This window comes from Ornithodoros turicata, chromosome 5 (genome assembly GCF_037126465.1).
Source record: "Ornithodoros turicata isolate Travis chromosome 5, ASM3712646v1, whole genome shotgun sequence".
Lineage (NCBI taxonomy): Eukaryota > Metazoa > Arthropoda > Arachnida > Ixodida > Argasidae > Ornithodoros > Ornithodoros turicata.
In genome coordinates this window covers 80,676,044-80,688,197 of record NC_088205.1, presented here as the reverse complement: position 1 = coordinate 80,688,197, position 12,154 = coordinate 80,676,044, and the positions used below count along the sequence as shown (strand labels likewise).

Sequence of the window (12,154 nt, the reverse complement as noted above, 5' to 3'; positions counted from 1 at the left end):
GAACCCTATATGATCCCGGCTGTGCGCCATTTCAACGCTATTCGTCAATATCATAATGCCCTCGGTTGCGGTCTGACATTGGTTAACAGGTTCTGTGCAGGCGCTGCGCCTAATCGAGCTCGGTTCAGGCAAATGAACAAATTAATTGGGACTGTTATAACTGGCCAGAATGATCGAGCGATCTCATGCAATCATAGCTCGTATCAGCAAACGCGCGAAATGCCGCACTGTAACGCCCTAGAGTCGTCTGTCCAAACCGTAGCAGAAATGTATGGCAGCGCTGCTAATGGAAATCAGAAACCAGGGTAATGCGTTTCGCACTGAGGGCGACTCATGTAAGAGGACATATCTACTTTATGAAGGCGTTTGGTGGATATTTATTATGCTTTATATATTATTTATATATATTTATATATATAAATATTATATTTGGCTATATTTATTATTCATATTGACAGGCTGGACCTCTTCGTGTGACACAGTGCAACTTGCACGCTGAAGAAAGTGGACTCAGCTTGCTTCTGCATAAAGCAACCGTGTCACAGTACGCCATGCCAGCCGATGCCCCTTGGCTCAAAGTGGGCGAGCTCGCGCTGGGTCCCTTAATTGTTGACACTGCCAAACGAAGTCCGCAGGGCGCGCGTGGTTGTGCGCAGCCGTCATTTTTGCGAACTCACGATGCCCGGACGCGGCGTCTCTGGTTTTTGTGGCCAGAGCTGAATCGGAAATCGTGTTGCGGTTGCCTGGGAGGCTGTGCGTTTTTTGACGATGAAGATTCTGACGTGTTCGGAGAGCTCCTACTCGACTCTCAGTGCGACAGTCCTCGAGTTTCGCCACCGGGCCATGGAGAAGACGACGAACCACGTCGTTGCGTCCTTCGTCAATACAGCAGTCCTTCGCATCGGAATCCAGGAACCGTCAGTTTTGCACGGTCTACGTCCGTAGTCTGTACTGACAGGTAAGTCGTAGGCTTGGAACAGTGTAATTTAGCCCCCAGATTATGTCTAGCGCAGCTAGCCTGCATATTTGCCGAGGTGTGCGTATAAGTACTCGGGAATATGACTTTGCGTTTTCGTGTCATCCGCGTATTATGAAGCACCAGATATTGAGCATAGACCCATGAACGACTCCGAGAAACAGGTATCCAATGATGATGAATCTTGTAGCGACCGGCTGGTATTGGCAGCCATGAGGTGGCCATGTCATCCATGTTGCACCTTGCAGTTTGGACAGCCGCAAGAGAGACAGCCAACTGGCGGAAGACGCCATACTCCATTCAACCCGTGGCCCATCTCCACGCTCTGTCCGCCGCGCTGTCTCCACCGATTCGACCCATTCTTCCGAAGCTTTCTTCTCGGCCGACGAAGATCAGGGTGGCGAACCCGATCGCCGCCGTCACTCATCGGGTGTCCGCGCTTCATGCTCGACCAGCTCCAGCTTAGACCGACGCCGCCGAGATCCTGATGGGGATTCCATTTCCAGCACGTCTTTCATATCAGCCATGTCATCGCAGGAGGATGTCACATTAGTGAATTTGCATCACCAGATGGATAAACCGATCATCGAGTCGCCCTTGTTGACAGCATGCTACGCAGCGCACCTGTCGCAATTTCAGGTGTCCCAGTGGGACGAGGCACCTCCTCTTCCTCATCTGGTTGCACGGGACGGTCCGTCGGTGCCCACTCATTTTCTTCATGATGCAACACGTTGGAAACCCCGGTTCGCACCGGCAGGACCGGATGGATTCGCGAGTGTGAAGATGACCTCGAAGACTCGACGACTAGGATCATTACAGAAGGATGACAGTACGTGTCTCATTATTTAGTACAGTATTCAGTACATTAGTACAGTATTCAACATCCATTTCCAGGTAAAGATGCGTCAGCCACAACTCCAGACGCTCCAGGCACAGCTGTTGTAGTACGACTGAAGGGCGACGTTGACCTCATGATATCCCCGCTAATGCCGGAGAGCCTCCGGAGCCTGCTGGATTCCGTGACCCCTGTTTTGGCTGCGGTTCATCCTGTCACCGTTCTGGGGCAGCTTCTAGCCCGTTGCTCCGACGAAGCCACAATGCGACACCCGCTTTTGCGCGAGCGTCCGTCGGTGACTCCGCCTGCTCCAGGAGATCTTCACAGAGAGACGTTCTTTGAACAGGTCTGTACCAGTGTCTACTAGACACAGGTGTGTAAGGCAAATGGTTCCGATACTAGTAGCGTTCATATTGCCTTCACTTCATAGCTTCATGGAGCGTGTTGGGTGCTGCTGTAACGGTGTCAGGGGGAAACGGCCGTTGTAGCTGATAAAATGTGGCAGAAGAGACAGGTGATGGTGATTGTGTTTTAGCTAAAAGCTGTGTTGCAACTACAGATGCAGGTATCTGTTGTGGTGGGCCGGATCAACGTCATGGCACTGCAGTGTTCGGTGGTTGAAGAGGTGATCTCGTTCTCAGCCCTAGACAACCTCAAGGATCTAGCTTGCGTGTCCGTCGTGGCTCTGTGCCTTGATCACGTGCAGATGCAGCTACTTCATGGTGTTCAAGAACAACGCAGCGTACAGGCTCTTCCCGAGCATAGTCCATTGCTGACTCGAAAGCCAGATCCAAGCTTGTTACTCTTGCTAGAAACAAGTGAAACTAGCCGGGAAGAAACAGCAGCGTCTGTATCGGTGGCTGCAGTTCACGCTCAGTTGCGACGCCTCAAGAACAGCAGTTCACTGCTCAAGGAGGCCACGCTCACGACTATACCTCCTTATCATAGCAAGGTCAGTTGCCACGGTCATGTACCCTGATGCGCCAGTTATGTATATTTGTGGAAGTACAAAATATGTAGTAAATACGGACTTTGCATAAACTTGCATAAGTGCTGACGCATAAATTATTGGAGTAAAGACTAGTGGACGTATTAGGTGTGCATACATAAGCACAAATTACGTCGCAGGACGATATGGAACATAACTGGCGCATGCATCAATGCTGGTGCATAAACGCTTGCGCATAAATTGTGTATAACCGTCATTGCATAAGTTATGTAGTGAATATTAATAAATAAATTAGCACACTGATATATGAAATATGCTGTCACACTGAGGTACAGAATATACACGACACTGATTACGATTAAATTAGGCACTGTAAACGTGCATGAACATGGCGCCACTCACTGCAGGTATGCTTCACGTTCGAGAGGCAGGACTGGGACAAGCTGCACGACGATGAGAAAATGGGATTCATCATGTTTGAATGTGGCTTAGAAGAAGTCAGTGCGCGACTTGTTCGTAGAAAGGGTCCAGAGGGAGACGCCGCTGCTGACTCAAAGCTGTCCTTCACCTCCACTGATGACAGTGCTAACTCTGCTGAGGCATCCCTCATTCTCGCTGAACTGCACACGGCATGGTTCAACTTCGCAGCACCTCCGCGTACTCCCAACACACATAAGATCGACTTCACCCGGTAAGTTATTTGTTGAAGACAGAGGCCGGCCTTTTTGCACATCCCGGTCATTTTAGTACGCATGTATCAGGACGTCTGTTATGTTTTGCGTGTTTAGATGGCGGTCTCTGGTTGGCCTTTTCATAGTGCGCAAAGTTTAAAGTATCCATATGTCCTGCTTGTCTCTAGACTTGACTGGCACTTATTGAGCACAATGACACCATCTATCAACGCCTGGCTAAAACCGTGTGACCGTCTCCTGGTATCGGTTCGTCTGACCATGTACTCCAAGCAGCGTCGTAGCGCTGCGGTCACCAGTTGCCTCATGGCCGATGCACTCGACGGTGCTCCTGCCCCTTTACGTGGTCGCCTGCGCCAACGCCTCACGCATTTATCCAGAGCTCTTCAGGAAGACCCATCTTGCCAGCTCTTGGCGGCGCTGTGCAGGCATTCCATTCGCGGACTTCCATCGGAGGACACACTGCGACCCGAAGTTGCACCGTCACTGAATGTACTGCGTCGAGGACTGATCGCACTAAGTCGGCAGTGGAAGAACATCCTATACATGCCGTTTTTGGTGGAACAGAGCACGCGCCTGCTTCGCTACGCACCGCGACCTCGCGAACCGATACAAGGCGTGCCGCCACAGTTAGACGAGACCGGGGACGAAACGGCACGTTTGCTGGAGGAAGACGCTTCGAAAGGAGCTGACTCTCCCGCGCATTTCGGAGGAATGGTATCTTTAGGACAAACTCTCGAACATGGAATATCTTCTATGGTAGCGCACAGCGGCCGCATGAGGGAATCGCGACAGAGCCTTGCGACCTGGAGCTGTTCCAGCGTGGAACCTATCCTCCGTTCCGCATTAGACGACGACGAAGACTTGTACAACTGGATGGTGCGGCAACGGCCCACAGAGACCCCGTCACCATCGGCAGAACATCCCTCCGTTCCTGGACAACCGCCGGATGCTCGTCTTGTCTTCGAACCACTCTTAGAAGCTCTGGGTGCTTCCAAACGTCTTCGACGGCACTTTGGAACGCCGCGTCTAGCAGTTTCGCTTCTGGCGGACCTGCTGCGCGTAGATATCGTCGAATCCGAAGAACCCCGAGAGCCGCGACGCGGACGCGGTCCAAAGGGTGGTCGACTGTTTGTGGACACAACCGCTGATACGCCATCTCTGGTGTGTGATAGGTTGGCACTGGACGCTGACATCCGACGCCCCGGTGCCGGTGCAGCTACAACTGTTCATCTTGCAGCGACGGTACAGTATGTTGCTCAGCAAGTCAACGTGCCTCTACTTCGCCTGTTACATCAGTTCTCAACTATGTACGAAAACGTAAAAGAGACTAGGCTCGAACTACGAGCCAATCGTGCTCCATCTGCTAAAGGAGATCCCGGAGAAACCCACGCTACTCAAGAAGAAGGTGATAGCGTTGTAGCTGCCGAAGGCGTGGTTCCTACACCGCGTTGCTGGAAGACCATGTGTTTCCTGTTGGATCTCTACGAAGCGATGCCACCTTCTAAAGCCCTCGCTGACAGGTAAAGATATGAAGGTAGGACTCCGTGGCGCCACCAGTGTTGACTTAAATTTTCATGCAGATTCACGGTGTGCGTTGGCACAGATCATCGAGGCGATGCCTCGGAAGGGTACCGTGGTAACGGTCGTTACGAACCACTGCGAGAACACCGCATTGATATGGAGGATGGCGATGCGCCACCCCATCGCAAGACACGCGCACCTCTACGAGAACCTCTTCGCCCGGCTCATGCAGGTAATACATTGCTACGTGTTTTTGTACAGTTCGGCGACAGGAACGTCTCTATAATATTTCACATTCATGCAGAATGGGTCCCCCTAGTTGTGTTCGGTGTCGCCAACATCAAACGCGTTCGACTTCTGGCCATGCTGAGCGGTCTTCGACTGGAGTCCGAGCTGTCGGGGTTTCATGCCAGCATCTCGCACAAAGTAGCTTCCTTCGGTTGAGAGCCAGCAGCCCCCAGATTCAGTAACTTCTATTCATTACACTGCAGGAATTAGTGAGAGATGGTCATCGACACAGTGAATCTTCAGGAACTGGTCAACTTTCCCATACAAGTGTAGTTCTTCTTGAAGGTCAGCCACCCAATCACCAGATGGTTGTCAAAATGACCGTAGCGAAGTCCCAAGCACTCTGTTCTAGTCAGAGCCGCAAAGGGAAACCAAAGAACGCTGCCTTGGTTCTGATCGGCGCCGTAAACATTGATATACCTCAGCACCCAGTCGTGCTGCACGGCATGATGACGCGGTCGGGGAAGCAGTTGTCCACTACGCTGCAAGAATTGCGCAGGTCTGTTGAGGTTCTCGGCTAGGCCCGTGGCCCAGTGCCTCACGCCGGTTGTATTTCCAGGGCTCCAGCACGCACATCACGCCCAGAAGAGGCGAGCCCACGGACGAGTGGTCCAGCGGGAGGTGCAGCTACTTCGGATCTTCTGCGCCCGATTGTCGTGCAGCTCAGCGTAGTCCTTGACGGGCTAACGGTTGGAGCGGCGTTGTTGCCCTCGCTACGGGCTCACTATCACATGGGGCAAATCACCGGCACTGGCGTCACGGGTGGCAAGGCCCGTTTTACCGTGGACCTTCCCAGACATTCCCTCAGTTTCAATACAAAGGTAACGCTACCTCTATAGCGCCTGTGGGCGAAAGTCATCGACAGTCCATGTAGGTGCCAACGTGCGAAGCCAACTTGCCTTCACGTGCGAGTGTGGACCTGCCACCAGTTCACGTGTCTGCTGAGTACGTCCAAGATCCGGGACCATCCCAGAAAGACGCTGATGGTGTCGTACTTCGTCGTGGGAGTTACCTCAGCGCTCTCGCTGAAATCGGAACATTCGAACACAGCCTCACCACGGACCTTCTCAACCATCTTGTACTTGTGCAAAAGGTCTTTATGAAGGTAAACGTTATTATTCTCGTCGCGAAAGTACCGCCCGTTACGCCATCGTTTTCCCAACTCGAACACTAATCGTAGGCATCCAGATATTGGGGGACAGCTGTTCGTTTCCTTCCATCTCGCGAACAAACTGCCTAACTTGTGCAGCGTCCTCTTGAGGGTCTCGTGATGACTTGCAGGAAGTCAACGAGGTAGTCCAGAAGATGTCGGGAACCAAGCCCCTTCGGCTGTGGGAAGCAGGAGGCGTCGTTGCACCGCCCGCTGGAGGTCGGCCATTGTTCTTGCTGCAGTTACGGCTTCGAGGGATACGTCTAACAGCCACTACGCCGACGGCGAGCGCTGTACGCCTGGAAACTGGAGTCGTCGACCTCCAGCTCTCGAATCGGGTTCAAAACGCGTCACGGGCTCCCGTAGGTGCAGCTAAACTGTTCGGAAAGGGCCAGGTGGACTTGAACCTGGCGCTGGGTCAACTGATTAAGGTACGCCACGGCGTGTGTGTGTGTGGAGACTGTGAAGGCCCCTTACCGTTCGTGAGTATTTTTTTTTTCTGGTGTGAATGCAGAACGCCCTCTTTGAGGAAGCAGAGTTCCAGCAGTTTGCCTTCTTCAAGACCAGGATCTGTTTGCGGAATGCCCTTCAAGTGAGCATTCAGACATAACTGATCTTTGCGAGGTACTCATGTGTTTTCTCACAACAGGATGAAATGATTGCAACTCAGTATGATGACAAGGAAGCTGTCCTCATCACAATGAAACGACCTATCATCTTCTTCCAACCAGTAGCACTGGACAAAGGTAACGGAGTACTATAGTTTTCACTGACCCAGAAGAAGGCACAGAAGAAGAACAGTCTCTGTTCGAAATATCGGCGGCTCTCTTCGTCTCACATTTCCTTGCCTGGATTTATTTTCTGCCCTTCTTTATTATATTTTTCACAGAGTTTTATGCAAAATCGGATTGCCTTAAGCTGCCGGAAGCACACCGTAAAGCTCGGTTTAAACGATCCCGGTTTTTAAAGGTTTCATAATGGTAACAAAGGTATATCTGTTAATATAACCGCAACCGCAGCTCTACAGCCAACTCACAGAAGCCTGCACGGTCTGCACAAGCTTAATGACTTGGCGATACAGCCATCATGGTCCAAGCTTCCGTCAGAATTGCTATAACCGGCATTTGTTCTGTTCATGTAAAATAGTGATGGAAGTGCCCCTTACACCTTTGCAGCTGTGCTCGTATGGCTCAACTACCGCAACGCCTATGAGTACTGGAACGAGCAACGCGGCAGCCTCAACAAAGAAGTCCTAACAGCAACGCAGCAGGTGTTTGAGAGAGTGCCGCAGTTCTCTCAGCTAAGCGGCCAGGCGTTGGGCACGCTCTTCTTACAACTTACCGTCGAAGACCTCGGCATTTGCATGCCGCTGAACAAGAGGGTGTGTCCCTCATTTAATGGCGGTTGGTGAATGTTTGACTAAGGCACGTTATTTTGCAGTCGCTGCCTAACAACCGATTGTTTGACGCTGACGTCGCGTCGGCTGTTGTGGTTACATTGGAAAATACTCGCATATCTGCCTGTTCCTGCGGTTCACTCGTCAGCAAGGCTAGATTCACAGGTACGTGTCCCTTTGCCCAGCGGGCTGTTACATGCGTCGCTTTTTCCTGTCTTTGTCATGGACATAGGCCGCCATAGACAGAAACGAGTGCAGTGCGTTCGCTTTTGCAGTACATTGTTGCTTTTCATTCGAATCTATATCGGACTTTTGTTTGGAGGACGAGGAGGCATGCTAGTACGCAGAGGGCGCTCCGTACCTCCTGTGCCCACTGACAATGCCTTCAACTACGCTTTTAGCAGCCACGGACCTCTGTGGATCAGCTGGTAACGTATCCGCCTACTGATCCCAAGGTTGCGGGTTCGAACCCGACCGATGACGCCAGCGACTTGGTGGCTGGGTACAGGCTGCTTAGGCACGCTGATTTCCGTGAGGAACGTTACGTATGGTGTGCCGTGGGCTCGGATTTTTGCACGCGTTGAAGAACCCTCCGGTGGTCAACATAATCTGCAGACCGACCACTGAGGTGCCTCTCATGATCATAGTGCTACGAATTGTCAATAAGCTTTTAGCACTCGTTACTATGGAAACGAGCCATCTTCAGTCGCACAGGCAGCCACCTGTATCCGCGCGCTTGCATTAAAGGGGCAGTCGTGTTCGTTCCAGCCGATTTCGAAAGTATATAGTAGTGTCATTTTATTTCTCGTTGACCACTGACCACGCTATCGAAAATCGCACGCGAAAGAGTGGCGTAGATTGACTTTCATTCTATGGAACACATGACAGGAGCATAAAACGGACGTTGAGAGTGTGCCGGAATTCCCTCTCTGGAAAAACGAGAAAACGTCACTATCCCTAAGAACCAATGAGGGCGCGAGCTTGAGAGAAGGAATGCCGCAGCCGTGCGGGTGTCTCACATATTTACGGGGCGTCTGGACAGCGCCTTTCCTCCTCTGGGCGCCGCTCTCTCGGTCCTCCGCTTAGCGCGTGACGTCACGCCGCCGGAGCCTCTGCAGCTGCGGAAGCAGCTCTAATTTTTAAAATTCATATATTTAAATATCTAAGCTTTTTTTTTCGGTCGAAAAAAGTAGATTGTTGGATGATGCCGAACATAGTGGTATGTCGGTATCATAGACGTGTTTCCGGATTTAAAGCAGGCGACCCTGGGGCTTCACATATCCACGTGGCGAGAGAGAGAGAGAGAGAGAGAGGTTGTTCCTCCTCCTCCTTTTTAAGTCCCCATTATGCATCTCTGTGGTGGTGGTGTGCTATTTCCGAGCGCTCTTCCTGTCGGTGTGGCGGCGTGTTGCCTGGGGGGACCGTGCGTCTTGGGCCGACTTTACGAGGAACATTGCCGACGTTTTCGGCGGCTCTCTGTAAATTGCGTTATGCGTCAGAAGAAGAGTTGTTTACTTAAGTCCGCCACTATAGTATGAGAATGGAAGACAATTTTGAGGCAGCCGTCTTCTGTCTGTGCCTGCGTGCTCCAGTACTGCTTTCCTAAGAGGACGTTCCATGTTGTTGAAAGTAGCGATTGGTGTCGTATCGTCGTCTTCTCTGTCCGTCCTTTTAGTGCTTTTAATAATGACTTCAGTATGATACCAACATGTCCCATAGCACAGTTTTAACTGACGTTCCATCATGCGCCTTCATTGAACATTACTCGAATATCGTCTTGTACAGGATTGTGTCTGCGATTCGCGGAAGACTTTGATGTCTGTTTTGAGGACTGGAAACCTGATCCAAGCGACTCCAACACTACGAACCTCTGTGTCGTCTCTGAAGGAACGTATGAAATCTGTTCTCGTACCATTGCTGCACAAGGAAGTAGTAAGCATTCAAACCCTCGTTGCCTTCTTCTGATATCGGTTGATGAATGCACTAAAATTGACACTCAATGTCGCCGAAGGGCAGGGTGAGCATGAACGTGTCTTTACGCAGGCAATGCGAAATGGATTTTGAACGTCCAGTGGCAGATGGAGGGCGTGGATATCCACGTAGACGTGAACATAAGCAAGGCGCTCTCTGCCCTCTTCAAGACGCTCACGGCCTTGACAGGTGACGATGGAGACGAGATGGACGACAGCGCAGCACAGGTTAGCGTCGCAGTCCACAAGACCCGGCCTCATACATCGTGTTGTACCCACAGGAGCCAGTTGTACTACGGAGCAATTCTCTCTTGATGGACCCAAGATTAGATGCCAAGAAGCGTTCGCGGCTCATTGAGAAAGAGATGAACGAGCAGGCGAAAATAATCAGCGACTTGCGCTTCCTCGGTGCCAGCCAGAGCACAATCGAACACGAAGAAAGGCGTCTCAAAGAACTCGAGGCGGCTGTCTTCAACGACTTTCGACGAGACGTCATAAAGAAGCTGAGGAGACAAAGTGTTAAGGTAAGCGAGACTCTTCGTCTGCACCTCTTATTGTGCCGGTAGCGGCGTCGTCATATCGTATCTATATCGTCACCCCTTCCGCAGCAAGCTTCGTCCATAAAAGATAAGTTCGGGCTGTGCACCCATCCAACACCAGTACAGAGGTTGCCACCACCCGATGATCAGGGGTAAGTAGGCCATTGTTTTCGCACAACAGTGGTGTCTTCGATGCCTTTCGCTTTGCGCGCAGTGGAACCATAACACCAGAAAGCAAGGAGGAGTCTCCAACGGGGTCGCATACACGTACCGCATCCTTTGACATGTCGGACCTTCCACAACTGGTTGCACGAGAGCGACCTCTCATGCACAGGTGGGATGTTTAACCTCTTCTGCTATAGCATTACGACACTGGTCAACGCTATTCCCTACTCTTTACTGTTCAGGGAAATGTCGCTAGACAGCGTCTTCTCACAAACGAGCAGTGTTCCCAACAGCGAGACGCCCACGCCCGCCAGTGAACACTCTGAACTCGGCCCTCTCGAAGGACCTCGACGCAGCTCACGGTGCGTTTGGTTGTGCTTCACACGTCGGGGGTACTTCACTTTTTCGGTGTAAATAATATCGCAGGGACGGACCAGACTTGGGCCGCGCCACCCCCGCGGCCCCTCCGAAGCTGCCAGAGCCCAGCATTGATTTTGAACTGGACATTAAGGTCTTTTTCAACAGCGGCAAATGCGTGCTTCACACGAGGGACCCGACTAAGGAGGAGGAAATGACACGAATGTAAGATATCGTCACTGTTGAAATGAAAACTCGGCTGGACAGAGAGTCGCAAACGCTTTATTGGCCGACTCGGCAGCACTAGGAGGCTAGGAATGCCTACCTTGCACCTACCATCATCCAGGACCTCAAGGAGGGACTATCTGGAGTATTGGAGTTCCGTTCCCATTGACAGGCAAAAAAAAAAAAAAAAAAAAAAACTCCTGTTTGTGTTGTCTAGTCGCAAGGCATATGTTTCCACCATAGATCTCTTGAAATTATCGCGCACGCGCCGTGGCCGAAATACAAGGAGGAGCCTTGTGATGCAGATTCTCTCGCCCAATGAGATCTCGCAGTGAGTGCTGACCGTTCGTCAGACAATCCCTGCATTCTAAAAGCGTTGAAGCAGTCAGTGCATACTTAAAACGACATAGGACTAGACACACCGTGCTGTGTGTGATGATCTAGTCCTATGTCGTTGTTTCAACTCTTTTAGAATGTCTTACCAACACGCCCGGTTCAGTACCGTTTTGATTCCCAGCATGTCTCTGAACGTTCACCCTACCATCAGGATCTGCATAATGAAAGTACTTTTGGCGCGAACCTGACTGCTGGTTAATCCATGGATGAGAAGTCTAATCGTAGTTTTGCGTAGGTCTCGCATCATGAAGAAAGAACGCAGCTTCTCCGGAGCTCCCGGAGCCGGCCTTGCAGCCGAGGCAGGCTCCCCGACGCGTAGGCGTAGCGGAGGTAACCGGAGTAACCTGTCGTCCTCACGGGTGCGCTTCGTGCCCACTCCAGCAGCTGGACAAATTGCCGACTTCACCATTTTTCTTATTCCTGGACTTGACGTCAAGGTACATTTACATTTGCGCTTATTGTGGCCACTGTAAGGTCATGTTAACGCATTACATCTCGAGATACGAGTAATGCACGTGTGCAGGTGCATTACAATTCGTGGACCGTTGGCGCTGAAAGTCCTTCCGTCCAGAAGCAACAGGACCTTCCGGATGGCATGTTGCCACAGCGGAAAGGTGGAACCAAGAAAGCCGCACTATTCGCTTGGATAACCTTGCAGAGCATTCCAGAGGCATGTATCACAGCACAACAGTAAA

At 51.4% G+C, this 12,154-nt stretch overlaps 1 protein-coding gene across 1 annotated transcript in view; it reads left to right on the top strand.

Annotated features, from left to right (window-relative positions):
• Positions 1–12,154, top strand: part of LOC135394957 (bridge-like lipid transfer protein family member 1) — a 30,179-nt gene that overhangs the window by 11,159 nt on the left and 6,866 nt on the right. Inside the window, exons 18-42 of the mRNA XM_064626067.1 lie at positions 459–958; positions 1,225–1,805; positions 1,871–2,157; positions 2,371–2,763; positions 3,168–3,451; positions 3,620–4,972; positions 5,033–5,205; positions 5,278–5,399; positions 5,465–5,760; positions 5,821–6,082; positions 6,136–6,366; positions 6,543–6,842; positions 6,926–7,003; positions 7,061–7,157; positions 7,587–7,792; positions 7,852–7,972; positions 9,593–9,739; positions 9,851–10,005; positions 10,059–10,301; positions 10,386–10,468; positions 10,531–10,650; positions 10,724–10,843; positions 10,908–11,063; positions 11,695–11,896; positions 11,983–12,129. Coding sequence (XP_064482137.1) covers positions 459–958; positions 1,225–1,805; positions 1,871–2,157; positions 2,371–2,763; positions 3,168–3,451; positions 3,620–4,972; positions 5,033–5,205; positions 5,278–5,399; positions 5,465–5,760; positions 5,821–6,082; positions 6,136–6,366; positions 6,543–6,842; positions 6,926–7,003; positions 7,061–7,157; positions 7,587–7,792; positions 7,852–7,972; positions 9,593–9,739; positions 9,851–10,005; positions 10,059–10,301; positions 10,386–10,468; positions 10,531–10,650; positions 10,724–10,843; positions 10,908–11,063; positions 11,695–11,896; positions 11,983–12,129 — 6,657 coding nt within the window. The remainder of the gene's footprint in view (positions 1–458; positions 959–1,224; positions 1,806–1,870; positions 2,158–2,370; positions 2,764–3,167; positions 3,452–3,619; positions 4,973–5,032; positions 5,206–5,277; positions 5,400–5,464; positions 5,761–5,820; positions 6,083–6,135; positions 6,367–6,542; positions 6,843–6,925; positions 7,004–7,060; positions 7,158–7,586; positions 7,793–7,851; positions 7,973–9,592; positions 9,740–9,850; positions 10,006–10,058; positions 10,302–10,385; positions 10,469–10,530; positions 10,651–10,723; positions 10,844–10,907; positions 11,064–11,694; positions 11,897–11,982; positions 12,130–12,154) is intronic.